The sequence below is a fragment of the Bos indicus genome, chromosome 14 (genome assembly GCF_029378745.1).
Source record: "Bos indicus isolate NIAB-ARS_2022 breed Sahiwal x Tharparkar chromosome 14, NIAB-ARS_B.indTharparkar_mat_pri_1.0, whole genome shotgun sequence".
Taxonomy (NCBI): domain Eukaryota; kingdom Metazoa; phylum Chordata; class Mammalia; order Artiodactyla; family Bovidae; genus Bos; species Bos indicus.
Window position 1 is genome coordinate 73,342,372 of NC_091773.1, and position 17,233 is coordinate 73,359,604.

The following is a 17,233-nucleotide window of genomic DNA, read 5'->3' on the forward strand; positions in this document are numbered from 1 at the left end:
CCATGCCTACCAGTCTACCTTGGGACACAGCGCCCACCTTCTGCCACACATTTTATCCTCTTTCCTTAATTTATTCCTATTCTTAGCACACATTTTCATTTAACTTAAATAAAGGTATGTAAAATTTATTCCATTTATTTTGTCTTCCCCAGTAAGGATGTAAGCTCCATAAAGGCAGGGATTTTTTAAATTTTTTTTCTGCTTAATTCACTGCCATATCTCCAACACCTGGAAGAGAGCCTTATGTTCTTGTTCTTTGAACAATAACCTTTAAAATGCTGGAGAATATTGAACTCAGCCTAGAAACTCAGAAAAGACAAACAACAGTATATAAACAAAGAGCCAAACAAATTAACAAATTAAATTACATATTAATTAAAATTAGAACAAGAAAGGATTTAAACTTGGTGTTTAAAGGACTGCATAAAAGTAGTGTTGCAGCAAAAAGTAGTTTTATTAAACTTCTGTAAATTGACATACAACACTTCACAATTTTAGGCTGAAATTTTGTAGGAATAAATTACAAAGAATATTGAATCCAGTAATTTTCAACACATAATACTCTGTAGGTCAGTCTAAGCAAGGAAAAATGTACTATTTGCTCTTCAGTAAGTACTTTGAAATAATAGTCAGAAATCCATTTAACACAGTAATCATATTTCAGTTTATTTTCCATGTAAATTGGTTGTTATATGCTGAGTCAGTGCAAAGGATTATTTAAAAAGTAATTAAATATATTGAAAAACATAAAAATATAAGTGTGACATATTAGATAATATGATTTGTAACTAGAAATCTCTAGATTGTGCAAGCCTTACTAAACTCCCTATTGAAAAACTGGCAACAAAATCAATACCAGAAGGACTGTCTATGTTGAATTAGATGATCATCCCTATTGCAGAATGCAGAACAAGTACCTCCAGTCATATGCCTATTCAAAAACATATTTGGGTAAACACTAAATGTCAAACATCATCCATACAGGGTATCAACACATTTACATTTTCATTAAAAAAGAGAGATCTCTTTTCTCATTACATTACGCATTTACACAATAGAGATCTGTCAAATAAATTACTGCAAAGTAATTCAAGTTAGACTTTTAACACTGGAATCATACAATTGGGGGCAAATAATCTTTAAAATGAAAGACAAATGGTAAATTAAGGACATTTAATCTGTATAAATGTAATATTAACAGTCTTTTCCTGGTTATTTGCTTTATGGTTAATTTGTATATTGTATATCACTCCGTTAAATCCTTAACACTCTTATAGGTCAGTTTTAATTTTTCCCTATTTTATTTTACCATAATAAGTAATATGTAAGTAACTTACCATATACAAAAATAAGTAATCTCATAAAAATAGTTCAACATGATTAGGAACATTCTAGCATCAGGACCTCATTGTAGTTTTTCTATTGTCAATATCTGTTTTGAAATAAACATTTATATTTTAGGATCTTGTGTGTGTGAAACTCATACTGAGTCTCTGGGCTCTCAAAACTTAATTCCAGGGAGCTCCTCCAGGTCTATAGTCACTGTGACCTTAGCATGCAGGATAAACCTTAGAGCAAAGGGTTTATGGTACCTTTGTTTTGATCTTCTTTTACTTTGAAAACAATAATATTTGATGAAAGTTATGACTTTTAAGCTTTATCCATTAAATATCTACTATAAACCCTGAAATGCATTCAAATACATCTTCTCAAGGAATTGTGTGCTAGCTTCAATAAAAAAATAGAAGAAACTATCTGTCGATTAACTGTAATGATTTTAATTCCATCTACAGTCCATAATCTCTAACAAATTAGAAAATGTCTACAGTGCATAAATTTAATAATAGGCCAAAGTTGCATAGAAATACATCCATTTATGTGCCCCTGACCAATGGATTAGAGACAGTGAGTGTTGCCACCATCCACAACTGGAATAATTTAATCAGACAAAGCAGAGTGAAATTCCTCTTTTTAAGGAAAGTTTACTTTCAGCTATTACTTCCACCTTTTCTTGGAACAGTATTTGATGGGAAGGAAAATTGGCTTCACTCATTTCAGTCCAAATTAGTGATGAAGGGATTGAGGCTTCCTGTGGGACAAAAACTATCTTTGTATTTCATGTCAATCAAAATTAACATAGCTAAATAAGTTATGAAAATTTGAAATGTTTATTATTCCTCTTTTACACTGTCTGCTTAGGATTTAATGGTAAAAACAAGGGCCATATGAATGTTTGTTATACATTTGCTAGGGACCATTAAATCACTTGGCAAATATTAGCATTTTCTCTTACAGATGTCCAGAAAAACACCTAAGTGACCTAAAATTAAAGCCTTTTAATTTTGTTTGCAAACTCTTTCTCAAATTCACTTCAAAGTACTTGGCTTTTTGTTAATTGGTAATTTCTAGAACAGCTAAAATGCCTTAAGATTAATGCATGTGTCTATACCTATTTTTGAAAGTGATATTTCTTCATAGGTAAATCAAATTGGTAGATAAACATATAAAACTATATGTGATTTAAAATATATGTAGAAACATATATACAAGTCAGCCTAGCCTGTGGTTTTACTTGTCAATTACTCTGTTGGTTTAGTGGATTTACAGATAAGCATTTATCTAAGCTCTTCTCTAACAAAAGAAAAAAATCAAGCATTCTATAGAGATCTATCTATCTTAGACAGATAAATGTATTATAGTATATTGACCATCTCTGAAATAGGAAAGTCTCAAACTACTATAGCTAATCCTATATTGGAATAGCACAAAGTTATTCTGCTGTTGATACTTTCTCATCTATAAATCATATTTGTGAAAAAACATAAAATGTGCAACTTCCATATTTTCTAGTTCCAACAAAACTTAAGCTGAAAATAGAGACTTTTATGGGTGGGGATGTGCAAACTAGGCCTAAGGTCTGAAGATCCTAAATATTTTTAACAGTCACAACAAAACCAAAGTCAAGAACCTGATTTCACTGGGATAAAAGTGACGTGAAAACATTCCTGAAGACTTCCATGCATGGAAAGATATGAAGAAGAATGGTTTCCAATTTGTCATTTGTTTTTGCTTGACTTACTTTCTGTGAATTTTGTATCATATTACATGAATATTTCATGGATTATTGATATTTAATGGCTTTTTTGGTAGGGGAAAATGCCACACTTGATAAGTTGTTTCTTTGTATTAGTTACATATGATCCTGCATTTTTACAGATGACTTGCAAATGTCCTAAATCTCCTGTAATAGGACAAAGTACTTCTCACTTTTACAAATCAACTTACAACAAAACTAAATTAACACAAAATATTGTGGTATTAAAAAAAAGGAAATAAATTCACGTTTACCTTTCAGTACACTAAAACTAAATGCATACTGATTTTCATAAGATAACTATACAGCAACCTACAAAGTGAATTTACTTACTGACAAAGATTAGATAAAATTGTTGGCAAACCTTGAGCAGTTATGCAGTTACAAAGTCACACACTTGTCATAAGGGTCATTTGTAGGTTCTACACAACAAAAAAGTTTGTGCAAAACACTTGAGTATGGCCTTTTCAGGGAAGTTGTTAAAAGAACGGTACTGCAGCAAAAGAGTCTCAGATTTCACTGTGGTCACTGAGTATGCTCAAATTCTGAAACAGAAGAGAAAGAAATTAGCACTTGCTACTTGTTGTTTTCTTGACCCCATGGATGACCCCATGGACTGCAGCCAGCCAGGCTCCACTGTCTATAGAATTTTCCAGGCAAGAATACTGGGTTTATTGTGTGTGTGTGTGTGTGTGTATGTGTGTGCTCAGTCACTCAGTCACGTCTGACTCTTGGCGACCGCACAGAGTGTAACCTGCCAGGCTCCTCTGTCCATGGAATTCTCTAATCAAGAATATTGGAGTGGGTTGCCATTTCCTCCTCCACGGGCTCTTCCTGACCCATGGATCAAATCTGCGTCTCCTGTGGCTCTTGCATTGGCAGGCGGATTCTTTACCACTGAGCCACCTGGGAAGCCCCACTTGCTACTTAACTTTAAGTTGATAACCGTAGGTAAAAGAACATTAGAAACTGAAGCCAGCTGTCTTGTCAAGCTAAGAAAATGGAAATTCTCTGAGGCATCACAGTATAGAAGTTTATAGCCCTAAGTGCCAGGTCAGACTGCTGACTTTGAAACTGGCTCTACCATTTACAAATGGTAAACTTCCCTGAACCTCAGTTTCCTCATTTCTAACAATAGGTTAAATAATAGTATCTACTTCATAAGCTTGTGGTGAGTTTAGTGAAGAAATATAGGTAAAGCTCTTAGCATAGTCTTGGAACATAATGAGCACTCAACGAATGTTCATAATATGTAATATTTAGTAGTAGTAGCAGTAGAAATAATAATAATAGCATTATTATTTTTAAATTTTTATTACTTTGTAAATGCATACTGTTCTGGTTGCATGTAATGAGGATGACCCAGGGAGACAATAAATGCTGTTCCAGGAATAAGCAAAGGCAAAAGTTATGACCAACCTAGATAGCATATTCAAAAGCAGAGACATTACTTTGCCAACAAAGGCCCATCTAGTCAAGGCTATGGTTTTTCCAGTGGTCATGTATGGATGTGAGAGTTGGACTGTGAAGAAAGCTGAGCACCGAAGAATTGATGCTTTTGAACTGTGGTGTTGGAGAAGACTCTTGAGAGTCCCTAGGACTGCAAGGAGATCCAGCCAGTCCTTTCTAAAGGAGATCAGTCTTGGGTGTTCTTTGGAAGGAATGATGCTAAAGCTGAAACTCCAGTACTTTGGCCACCTCATGCGAAGAGTTGACTCATTGGAAAAGACTCTGATGCTGGGAGGGATTGGGGGCAGGAGGAGAAGGGGACGACAGAGGATGAGATGGCTGGATGGCATCACCGACTCAATGGACGTGAGTTTGAGTGAACTCCAGGAGTTGATGATGGACAGGGAGGCCTGGCGTGCTATAACTCATGGGGTTGCAAAGAGTCAGACACGACTGAGCGACTGAACTGAACTGAACTGAAAACAATTCAAGATAAAAAAAAAATGTGGGAAATCAAATTTCTAGGGATAGTTCTAAAATTAACCATCAGATCAGATCAGATCAGATGTCTTTTCCAATGAGTCAACTCTTCACATTAGATGGCCAAAGTACTGGAGTTTATGGACCTAACAGAAGCAGAAGATATTAAGAGATGGCAAGAATACACAGGAGAACTGTACAAAAAAGATCTTCATGACCCAGATAATCACAATGGTGTGATCACTGACCTAGAGCCAGACATCCTGGAATGTGAAGTCAAGTGGGCCTTAGAAAGCATCACTACAAACAAAGCTAGTGGAGGTGATGGAATTCCAGTTGAACTATTCCAAATCCTGAAAGATGATGCTGTGAAAGTGCTACACTCAATATGCCAGCAAATTTGGAAAACTCAGCAGTGGCCACAGGACTGGAAAAGGTCAGTTTTCATTCCAATTCCAAAGAAAGGCAATGCCAAAGAATGCTCAAACTACCGCACAATTGCACTCATCTCACACGCTAGTAAAGTAATGCTCAAAATTCTCCAAGCCAGACTTCAGCAATATGTGAACCGTGAACTTCCTGATGTTCAAGCTGGTTTTAGAAAAGGTAGAGGAACCAGAGATCAAATTGCCAACATCCGCTGGATCATTGAAAAAGCAAGAGAGTTCCAGAAAAACATCTATTTCTGCTTTATTGACTATGCCAAAGCCTTTGACTGTGTGGAAAATTAACCATACAGCCCAGTATTAGAAGATAACTTTGACACTTCAGACCACGTGAGTGCTGGCTTCTGCAAATACTGTTTCCAAAAATGGCAATATATATGAGCTTAGAGTAAAGGGTATCAGAGCAGTTAAGAGTTATTTGGTTACATTTTGGGTTTTTTTATTTGACAGAGGTAGATTCCAACTTCCAGGATAGTGGATCCTGGAAGATGCATTTATTTTATAATCAAGCAGTTTGCACTTAATAGGTGATCACCAGATCCTTTAAACAGTGATATTGCTGGAAACTCCAAATTTTTAAACAATGTTCATACGTTGTCCAAAAAGGGAATGAAAAAATTTCTTTGCTTGGAGCAGAGGACTCTGAGGAGGGGACACATTTTAATAGGTTTTCAGATGCAAATGGAATAATAGTCTAATATAAAAATCACAAAACCCTTGATTCTGCATTCCAATCTTCTTATGATTCTGGCACACCAACTTGTTCAACTCACCTTATTTAAATGTATGTTACTTATCGCAGCAGATACTGATTCAAAAAAAATCGGCTTCTCTGAATCTAGGTTTCCACAGTATTTCATTGCTTTTATCAAGGAAGCTATAAGAAAGCACAAGTGATATAAGGATTCATGGAGCAGCAGAAGGATCAGGTCCAGTGTTAGTCAAGGATACTCCCTTACCTGTGCAGTGGACCAAAGACACATCCACACTCTTGTTCTTACAGTCCATGTAAACCTGGAAGAATTAAAATAATACACCCATAGTTAATTCAGGATAGCTGACAGGAAGAAATAAGAAGCTCAGAAAGGAGAATTTTGGGACGGGGGTTCAGGATTGGGAACACGTGTACACCCGTGGCGGATTCATGTTGATGTATGGCAAAACCAATATAATATTGTAATTAGCCTCTAACTAAAATGCTGCTGCTGCTAAGTTGCTTCATTCGTGTCCGACTCTGTGTGACCCCATAGACGGCAGCCCACCAGGCTCCCCCGTCCCTGGGATTCTCCAGGCAAGAACACTGGAGTGGGTTGCCATGTCCTTCTCCAATGCATGAAAGTGGAAAGTGAAAGTAGGAAGTCACTTGGTTGTGTTCAACTCTCAGCGACCCCTTGGACTGCAGCCTACCAGGCTCCTCCGTTCATGGGATTTTCCAGGCAAGAGTACTGGAGTGGGGTGCCATTGCCTTCTCCGCAAGAATACTGGAGTGGGTTACCATTTCCTTCTCCAATGCATGAAAGTGAAAAGTGAAAGTGAAGTTGCTCAGTCGTGTCTGACTCTTCGCAACCCCATGGACTGCAGCCTACCAGGCTCCTCCGTCCATGGGATTTTCCAGGCAAGAGTACTGGAGTGGGGTGCCATTGCTTAATTAAAATAAATAAATTTAAATTTTTTAAAAACTGATGCTGTACCACCAGGGGGTGGCACTGTGTCTTCGGGAAGGAAGACGGATGCCAGCGAACATTTGCCGTTTATATAACTCAGTTTTGCTGCTTGTGTTCTCCAGTTTATTTAATAAAGATAAACACCCCACCTTTCCCTCCCTGTAAGAATAATATAAAATTGTTTTCAACTGTCTTATTGGAAGTCAAGGACCCATTTGTGAAAACGATGAAATCTGCTTACTTTAATGTTTTGTTATTTATATATATTCATGGTGTCTCTAAACTCCATCCATGGATGGTAAATTGAAAACCTCACTGCAATCAAAGTCAAATTTGATGCCTACCTTCCATTTTTATGGTCCATCAAGATGAGAGATCCTAACTAATTTTCTTGGCATACTGCAGGGTCCTGCCTTCTTTAAGTCCTAGAGATTCTCAAGTAGTAGCAACTTGAGCAAACAAATACTTAAAATCCAGATCCTAGAACTAGTTATCCAGCTAAGATGTGGACCCAGAATTTGTCTATCTTTAAAGTCTATGTTCTTAACACATATCATAATTTACTGTAATCATAATGAAATAAACAGTGATAAGGAAACTAAAAGTAGCAAACTAGTAAAAACAGCTGGTTGTGTGTATACAGAAGCACAAATGTCATTTTCTTCAAATTTATGCATCAGTTGGTTTATTCCTTCATTCTATTGTGTAGCATTTTTAAATAAGACAAATTAAAAAAATTTTTTTCTTAGCATTGCCAGTACTTAGATTTTTTGAATTCCTCTGAACTTTCAACCTTAGATCTTAAACTCAGTGGGAATAGTTAACCACTGCCTCATAGTTACTAACTCTAAGTCTCGATTTGCAGTATCTAGAGAGGTAGCTAATAAATACTGGGGTATATTCAAAAACAAAGTTTAAATACAATTGGATAACAAATATACATAGTGGCTTTTACCAGTAAAAGTACAATGCTGGTCTAGTGTTTCTCAAAACACGAACCTTGGACAATAAACAACCTATGTTGTTTATCATCCATAAACAACCTACACTGTTTAAACTGAAGATTACTGGGCCAGGACTAGGATTCGGAAGTCCGTATTTTTTTTCCTTCCGTTTTTATTGAGTTATAACTGGCATACAGCACTGTATAAGTTTAAGGTGTACAGCATAAGGATTTGACTTGCATACAATCTGAAATGATGACCACGAGAAGTTTAGTGAACATTGATCATCTCATATAGATACAAAATTAAAGAAATAGACAAAAAGATATTTTTCTTTGTCATGAGAACTCTCAGAATTGATTCTCTCAACAACTTTCATATGCAGCATAAAACCATGTTAATTATATTTATACCTACATCCCAAGTACTTATTTATCTTATAACAGAAGCTTGTACTTCTAACTGCATTCATCCAGTTCCTTCCTCTCCTCAGCCCTTGCCTGTGATTACCACAAATCTGACCTCTTTTTCTATGAGTTTTTGTTTCTTTGTTGTTGGAGTATAACTGGCTTACAATACTATGTTAGTTCCTGTTACACAACATAGTGTTTCAATATTTCTAAACATTTCAACCCCATGCTGGATCGCAGCCTTGCTGTGGTGAAGGGGCTTGTGTAGCTCAATGAAGCTGTGAGCCATGCTGTGCAGGGCGATGCAAGATGAATGGGTCCTAGTGAAGAGTTCTAACAAAATGCCTCCCTGGAGGAGGAAATGGCATCCCACTCCAGTACTCTCACCACAAGAACTCCATGAACAGTATGAAAAGCAAAAAAGATATGATGCTGGAAGATGAGCTGCCTGAGTCAGAAGGTATCCAACATGCTACCGGAGAAGAGTGGAGGGAAATTACGAATAGCTCCAGAAAGAAGGAAGCCACTGGGCCAAAGCAGAAATGACACTCAGTTGTGGATGACTTTGGCGGTGAAAGTAAATGCTATAAAGAACGATTTTGCATAGGAACCTGAAATATTAGGTCCATGAATTAAGGTGTGAAATGAAATATTTCCTGCCATATTGGTGGGCAAGAAATGTCACAGCCACCAGCAATTTCCAGTTTCCAAATGTGGATGAGGGCTCCCAAAAGGGAACACTGTGCCTGTGATCCCGCAGATGCCACCACACTCCATGGTGACTGCTGAGGAGCCTGGGGGAATACAGGAAGCAGCCATCCACCATGTCTGCCACCCCGTAGGGTGAACAGGGAATTAAGGATGCAAACAATCAGGGAACAGGATTTGGCTCCAGATAGCAGAAGTATATATGAAAGGAATAAATTCAGTGAGCCCGGAGGCTTGCATCTTCCCAAACACAGAAGAATGCTACATTCCTTTACTTGCTATCTAATTTTCCTTATATCACAATAATCTTTGATGTTCAGACTGCCTGCCCCCTTTGTTTCAAACTAGCATATAGCCTGACTCCCCCTCCCACCTTTCTGGAGCAGTTTTCTCAAGGCTCAGACCTGCTGGCTCCTCGGCCACATTCCCACCAAATAACTCTCTACTTTCAGGTTGCGACTAGTTTTTTAGTGGACAAAGGTAAATTGGATGTGGTCAAGCAGATGGCAAGAGTAAACATCGACATTTTAGGAATCTGAACTAAAATGTATGGGAATGGGACAATTTAATTCAAATGACCATTATATCCACTACTGTGGGCAAGAATTCCTTAGGAGTAGCTCTTATAGTAAAGAAGAATCCAGAATTCAGCACCTGAGTGAATCTCAAGAATGACAGAATGATCTCAGTTCATTTCCAAGGCAAACCATGCAACATTACAGTAATCCAAGTCTATATCCCAACCACTGACGCTAAAGAAGCTGAAGTTGGCTGGTTCTATGAAGATCTACAATACCTTCAAGACTAACACACACACACACACACACACACACACACACACACACACACACACACACGATATCCTTTTCACCATAGGGGATTGGAATGCAAAAGTAGGAAGACAAGATATACTTGGAAAAACAGGCAAGTTTGGCCTTGGAGTACAAAATGAAGTAGGGCAAAGGCTAACAGAGTTTTATTAAGAGAACACTCTGGTCATAGCAAACACCCTTTTCCAAAAACTAAAGAAACGACTCTACATATGGACATCACCAGATGGTCGATACTGAAATAAGATTGATTATGTTCTTTGCAGTCAAAGTTGGAGAAGCTCTGTATAGTAAGCAAAAACAAGACCGGCAGTTGAGGCGACTGTGGCTCATATCATGAGCTCCTTATTGCAAAATTCAGGCTTAAATTGAAAAAAGTAGGGAAAATCGCTAGGCCATTCAGGAATGACCTAAGTCAAATTCCTTACTGTTATATAGAGGAAGTGACTAATAGATTCAAGGGATAAGATCTGGTAGATGGAATGCCTGAAGAACTATGGATGGAAGCTCGTTACATTGTACAGAAGGCATGACCAAAACAATCCCAAAGAAAAAGAAATACAAGAAGGGCAAAAGCAGAAATGACACTGAGCTGTGGATGTGCCTGGTAGTGAAAACAAAATCCGATGCTATAAAGAACAATACTCCACAGGAAACGGGAATGTTAGGTCCATGAATCAAGGTAAATTGGACATGGTCAAGCAGGAAATGACAAGAATGAACACTGATATCTTAGGAACCAGTGAACTAAAATGGACGGGAATGGGTGAATTTAATTCAGATGACCAATATGTCTACTACTGTTGGCAAGATTCCCATAGAAGAAATGAAGTACCCCTCATAATCAATAAAAGAGTTTGAAATGCAGTACTTGGGTGCAATCTCAAAAATGATAGAATGATCTCAGTTTGTTTCCAAAGCAAACCATTCAACATCACAATAATCCAAGTCTGTGCCCAACCACCAATGCTGAAGAAGCTGGAGCTGACTGATTCTACGAAGACCTACAAGATCTTCTAGAACTAACACCAAAAAAAGATGTCGTTTTCATCATAGGGGATTGAAATGCAAAAGCAGGGTGTCAAGAGATAGCAAGTTTGGCCTTGGAGTACAAGTTGAAGCAGGGAAAGGCTAACAGAATTTTGCCGACAGAACATATTGGTCATAGATAACTCTACACGTGGACATCACCAAATGGTCAATACTAAAATCAGATTGATTACATTCTTTGAAGCTGAAGATGGAGAAACTACAGAGTCAGAAAAAACAAGACTGTGGCTTAGGTCATCAGCTCCTTATAGCAAAATTCAGGCTTAAACTAAAGAAAATGGAGGAAACCTACAGGCCATTCAGGAATGATCTAAACCAAATCCCTTACGACTATACAGTGGAGGTAATGAATACATTCAAGGGATTAGATATGATAGACAGAGTACCTGAAGAAATATGGACAAAGGTCCATAACATTGTACAGGAAGTAATGACCAAACCCATCCCAAAGAAAAAGAATTGCAAGAAAGCAAAGTGGGTGTCTGAGGAGGCTTTACAGATAGCTGAAGAAAAAGAAGTGAAAAGCAAGGGAGAAAGGGAAAGATATAACCAACTGAATGCTATTCCAGAGAATACCAAGAAGAGAGAAGAAGGCTTTTTTCAATGAACAATGGAAAGAGAGAAAAACAATAGAATGGGAAAGACTAGAGGTCCATATAGTCAAAGCTATGGTCTTTCCAGTAGTCATGTACAGATCTACATGGCTTGAAATTCAGCATTTAAAAAACTAAGATCATGACGTCTGGTCTAATCACTTCATGGCAAATAGAAGGGGAAAAAGTAGAAGCAATGGCATTTTTTCTTGGATTCCAAAATCCCTATAGATGGTGACTGTAGCCATGAAATTAAAAGACACTTGCTCTTTGGAAGGAAATTTATGACAAATCTACATGAGGTATTCAAAGCAGAGACATCACTTTGCCAGCAAAGGTCTGGATAGCCAAAGGTATGGTTTTTCCAGAAGTCAAGTAAAGATGTGAGAGTTGGACCATAAAGAAGGCTGAGAACCAAAGAACTGATGCTTTTGAATTGTGATATTTTCAAAGACTATTGAGAGTCCCTTGGACAGCAAGGTGATCAAATCAGTCAATCCTACAGAAATCAACACTGAATATTCACTGGAAGGATTTTTGTTGAAGCTCCAATACTTTAGCCACCTGATGTGAAGAGCTGACTCATTGGAAAAGACTCTGATGAAGGAAAAGATTAAAGGCAAGAGGAAAAGGGTATGACAGAGGATGGGATGGTTTCATAGCATCACCAACTCAATGGATATGAATTTGAACAAACTTTGGGCGATAGAGGAAGGCAGAGGAGTCTGGTCTACTGCAGTCCACACGGTTGCAAAGAGTTGGACATGACTTAGCAACTGGAAAACACAACAAATACTTTTCAAAATGATCACTATAGGTTACCATCAGAAGACTACATCTTAAATAAGCTCCCCATGTGATCCTTATAAAAACTGGTTTAACAGTGCTCTTCCAGACCTTGGCAACACAGTAAGTAAAAGTGTGGAACATAGAAGCCCTCCAGTGATGAGGGACTATCTGTTTCCAGTCTAGATTTAGATGCAAGAAAAGAACCAAAGTTGAACTGTATGTCAAATTATGAGAAGTTTTTGTAGTGAGCAACAAGAATATGAAAGCATATTACATGAGGAAAAGGATGACTTACCAAAAATAGCCACTGGATTTAAGGCCTAGGAAACGTCAACCCAGTTCTTTTGCATAATTTTTTTAAAATATGAAACAAAGTCATTCCCTCATTTTCACAAAATGAATAAACTGAGATCCAGACAGGTTAGACAATTTCCTTAACACCTCCCAGTAAGTGTGCTAGATCTGAGACTATATTCTAACTGTCACATATTTAAGGTCCTTCCCTTCACATAGCCCCAGTCTATCTTCACAGGAAAGCCAGACTAAAGCTGACCTTTGCACTATTTTGAGTTTCAAAGTTTGGACATTTCAAATTTAAAATATGAGTGGAGACATAGTTATGCAACACCATGAGGAAATAATCAAAATCTACAAAAGTTCTTCTAAAGACTGCCCTGGTCTTAATTCTTTAAAAGTCAATGTTCAATTTTGACTTCTGGCCATGCTGAGTAACCAATATAAAGACTATCCTATCCTCCCTAAGTAAGTAGACAACTGGACAAAATATATAAACTGCTTTCCAGCAATGGGGACAGGCAGCAAGGGATTGAGTTCTCTGAGAGAAAGAAAACAAAGAGGCCAGCTCTCAGATCATCTCAGCTTTCTGCTGCAGTTTGTGGGCCACTACATGATAGGGGACCCATGCAAAATGCAGCCACTTCACAGAGCTGAGAAGACAGAATTGGCATTCAGGAAGGATCAAGTGGGTACACTGATGAGCAAGAATAATGGAAAGGAGGGAAATAGGTAGGGAAAGAGCCCCAGAAATTATCAAAGGCTATGATTAAGTTTTTGACAGAATACAAAGTCTCACACAGCAGGAGACTGTTTGAGCCCAGAGTAAGAGAACCACTGGGGAGGAAACAGCCGAGGTGAGGAGAATCAAGTTCCACACAGCAGAAGCTAATGGGCGGCTGAGGGAAGCTGAGGAACAGACATGGGCTAATCCTCAAGATGCTCCTGCATATTTGGGGTATTGGGGGAGAGAATAAGTGGAAATAAGAAAGGGAGTACATTCCTTATTGACTTTGAATTAAAAAAATAAAAAGAAAACAATTATGGAGGTGTCTGTGTGTGCACATCCTTAGTCAGTCGTGTCTGACTCTTTGCGACTTCATGGATGGTAGCCCGCCAGGCTCCTCTGTCCATGGAGATTCTCCAGGAAAGAATACTGGAGTGGGTTGCCATGCCCTCCTCCAGGGGATCTTCCCAACACAGGACTCAAACCAGGGTCTCCCACATTGCAGGCTGATTCTTTACCATCTGAGCCACCAGGGAAGCCCAGAAGTTTCTGAGTTTCCCTCGAATTGGCAAAATTAAGTATTCCATCTGAAAAATGAAGACTTCAGTTTTAAAGAGATAAAACTGTTTTATTTTTTGCAACCAGGATTGTAGGGACCCAATACAGAATGGAGCAAAGCGCCTTACTGCACTGGGCATTATTTCAGAGACCAGGAAGGGTTTCAGGTCTCATCTATGTTATGAGAGACCACATCCTGCCATTTGCCCAGGGAAGGGACTTTTTTCCTTCTTTCCTTATTTTTTTATTATTATTTTTTAATTGGAGGATAACTGCTTTAAATTTAGTCATGTTTGTTTCTGCTGTGCAACATCATGTATCAGCTATAAGTATTCATATATTCCCTCCCTCCTAAGCCTCCGTCCCATTCCCATCTCATCCAAACTATGTCATCCAAGAGCACCAGGTTGAGCTCCCTGTATTATATAACTTCCCACTAGTTACCTATTTTACACTAGTAGAGTAAATATTTAAAAGTTACTCTCTCAATTCATCCCAACTTCTCCTTCCTCTGCTATGTCTACAAATCCATTCTCTATATCTATGTCTCATTGCTGCCTTGCAAATGGTTCATCAGCACCATTTTCTAGATTACATATATATGCATTAATATATATTTGTTTTCCCCTTTTTGACTTATTTCACTCTGTATAATGGCTCTAGGTTCATCCACCTGAGTTCAACTGACTCAAATGTGTTCCTTTTTATGGCTGAGTAATATTCCATTGAACACATGTACCACAATTTCTTTATCCATTCATCTGTTGATAGATATCTAGGTTGCTTCCATGTCCTGGCTATTGTAAACAGTGCTGAAATGAACATTGGGGTAAATGTGTATCTTTTTGAATTATGATTTTCTCAGGGCATATGCCCAGTAGTGGGAGTGCTTGGTCATATGGTAGTTTTACTTCTAGTTTTGTGTGTGTGTGTTTTTTTTAAGGAATCTCCATACTATTCTAGAGTGGTTCTATCAATTTACATTTCCATCAACAGTGCAAGAGGGTTGTCTTTTCTCCACATCCTTGTCAGCATTTATTGCTTGTAGATTTTTAGATGATGGTCACTCTGACCAGTCTGAGGTGGCATCTCAATGTAGTTTTGATGTGCATTTCTTTAATAATGAATGATGGTGAGCATCTTTTCCTGTGTTTGTTGGCCATCTGTATGTCTTCTTTGGAGAGATTTCTCTTTAGGTCTTCTGCCCGTTTTTTTGTTGTTGTTGTTATTGTTTGTTTGACTGATTGGGGTTTTTGTTTTCCTGATACTGAGTTCCATGAGCTGATGGTACATTTTGGAAATTAATCCTTTATCAGTTGCTTAATTTGCTATTACTTTTTCCCATTCTAAGGGTTTTCTTTTCATCTTATTTAGTTTCCTTTGCTGTGCAAAAGCTTATAAGTTTAATTAGGTCCCATTGTTTACTTTTTTTTTTTTATTTCCATCACTCTAGGAAGTGGGTAAAAGAGGATCTTGCTGCAATTTATATCATAGTGTTTTCCTCCGAATTTTACAGTTTCTAGCCTTATATTTAGGTCTTTAATACATTTTTAGTTTATTTTCATGTATGGTGTTGGGAAGTGTTCAAATTTCGTTCTTTTGCATGTAACTGTCCAGTTTTCCCAGCACCACTTACTGACAAAATTATCATTTATCCATTGTATATTTTTGCCTCCTTGTCAAAGAGAAGGTGTCCATAGGCATGTAGGTTTATCTCAGGACTTTCTATCTTGTTCCTTTGACACATGTTTTTGTTTTTGTGCCAGTACTGTACTGTCTTGATTACCGTAGCTTTGTAGAATAGTCAAACATCAGGAAGATTGATTTCTCCAACTCCATTTTTCTTTCTCAAGATTGCTTTGGCTATTTGGGGTCGTCATGTTTCCATACAAACAGTAAAATTATTTGCTCTAGTTTTGTGGAAAATGCCATTAAATCAGTGCTGAATATTCATTAGAAGAACTGATGCTGAAGCTGAAACTCCAATACTTTGGCCACCTGATGAGAAGAACTGACTCATTTGAAAAGACCCTCATGCTGGGAAAGATTGAAGGTGGGAGAAGACGGGAACAACAGAGGATAAAATGGTTGGATGGCATCACCAAGTCGATGGACATGAGTTTGAGTAAGCTCTGTGTGTTGGTGATGGACAGGGAAGCCTGGTGTGCTGCATTCCATGGGGTCGCCAAGAGTTGGACATGACTAGAGCAACTGAACTGAACTGAGCTGAATGTGATGGGGATTGCACTGAATCTGTAGACTGCCTTGGGTAGTATACTCATTTTCACAATATTGATTCTTCCAATCCTAGAACATGGTTATCTCTCCATCTGTTTTTATCATCTTTGATTTCTTTCATGAGTATCTTATAGTTTTCTGAATATAGGTGTTTTGTCTCCTTAGGTAGGTTTATTCCTAGATATTTTATTCTTTCTGTTGCAATGGTGAATGGCATTGATTCCTTAATTTCTCTTTTCAATTTTTGATTATTATTGCATAGGAATGCAAAAGATTTCGGTGTTTTAATTTTGTATCCTGGGAAATTGCTAAATTCATTGATTAGCTCTAGTAATTTTAGGGTAGCATCTTTAGGGTTTGGATGCTATAGCATCATGTCATCTGCAATCATTGAGAGTTTTACTTGTTTTCCAATCTGGATTCTTTTTATTTTTTTTTTTCCTTCTTTGAGCACCATGGCTAGCACTTTCAGAACTATACAAAATAATAATGGCAAGAGTGGGCACCCTGGTCTTTTTCCTGATCATAGAGAAAATGCTCTCATTTTTTCACAATTGAGAATAATGTTTGCTGTGTTTGATGTATATGGCCTTTATTATGTTGAGGTAGGTTCCTTCTATGCCAGTTTTAATGTGTTGTTGCTAATATTACTGTGAGGAATTTTGCATTTATTTTCATCAGTTTTCCTCCCTCTGCAATTTTCTGAAAGAGTTTGAGCAGGATAGGTGTTAGCTCTTCTCTAAAAGTTTGCTACTTTTTGCCTTTTAAGCCATCTGGCCCTAGGCTGTTGTTTGTTGGAAGATTTTTGATCACAGTTTCAATTTCAGTGCTTGTGACTGGTCTGCTCTTATTTTCTTTTTCTTCCTGTTTCAGTCTTGGAAGGTTGTACTTTTCTAAGAATTTGCCCATTTCTTCCAGTTTGTCCATTTTATTGACATATAATTGCTCATAATACTCTC

At 37.7% G+C, this 17,233-nt stretch overlaps 1 protein-coding gene across 3 annotated transcripts in view; it reads right to left on the reverse strand.

The window, feature by feature from the left end:
• Positions 1–1,756: 1,756 nt before the first annotated feature.
• Positions 1,757–17,233, reverse strand: part of SLC26A7 (solute carrier family 26 member 7) — a 151,482-nt gene continuing 136,005 nt past the window's right edge. For 2 of the 3 annotated variants that reach the window (XM_019973813.2, XM_070802929.1), the window contains 3 exons: positions 6,429–6,483; positions 6,243–6,346; positions 1,757–3,639 (listed from right to left, as the gene is read on the reverse strand). In XM_019973813.2, the coding sequence (XP_019829372.2) occupies positions 3,604–3,639; positions 6,243–6,346; positions 6,429–6,483 (195 nt within the window). In that variant the 3' untranslated portion in view covers positions 1,757–3,603. The remainder of the gene's footprint in view (positions 3,640–6,242; positions 6,347–6,428; positions 6,484–17,233) is intronic. The other variant, XR_011570674.1, reaches the window with a different exon arrangement.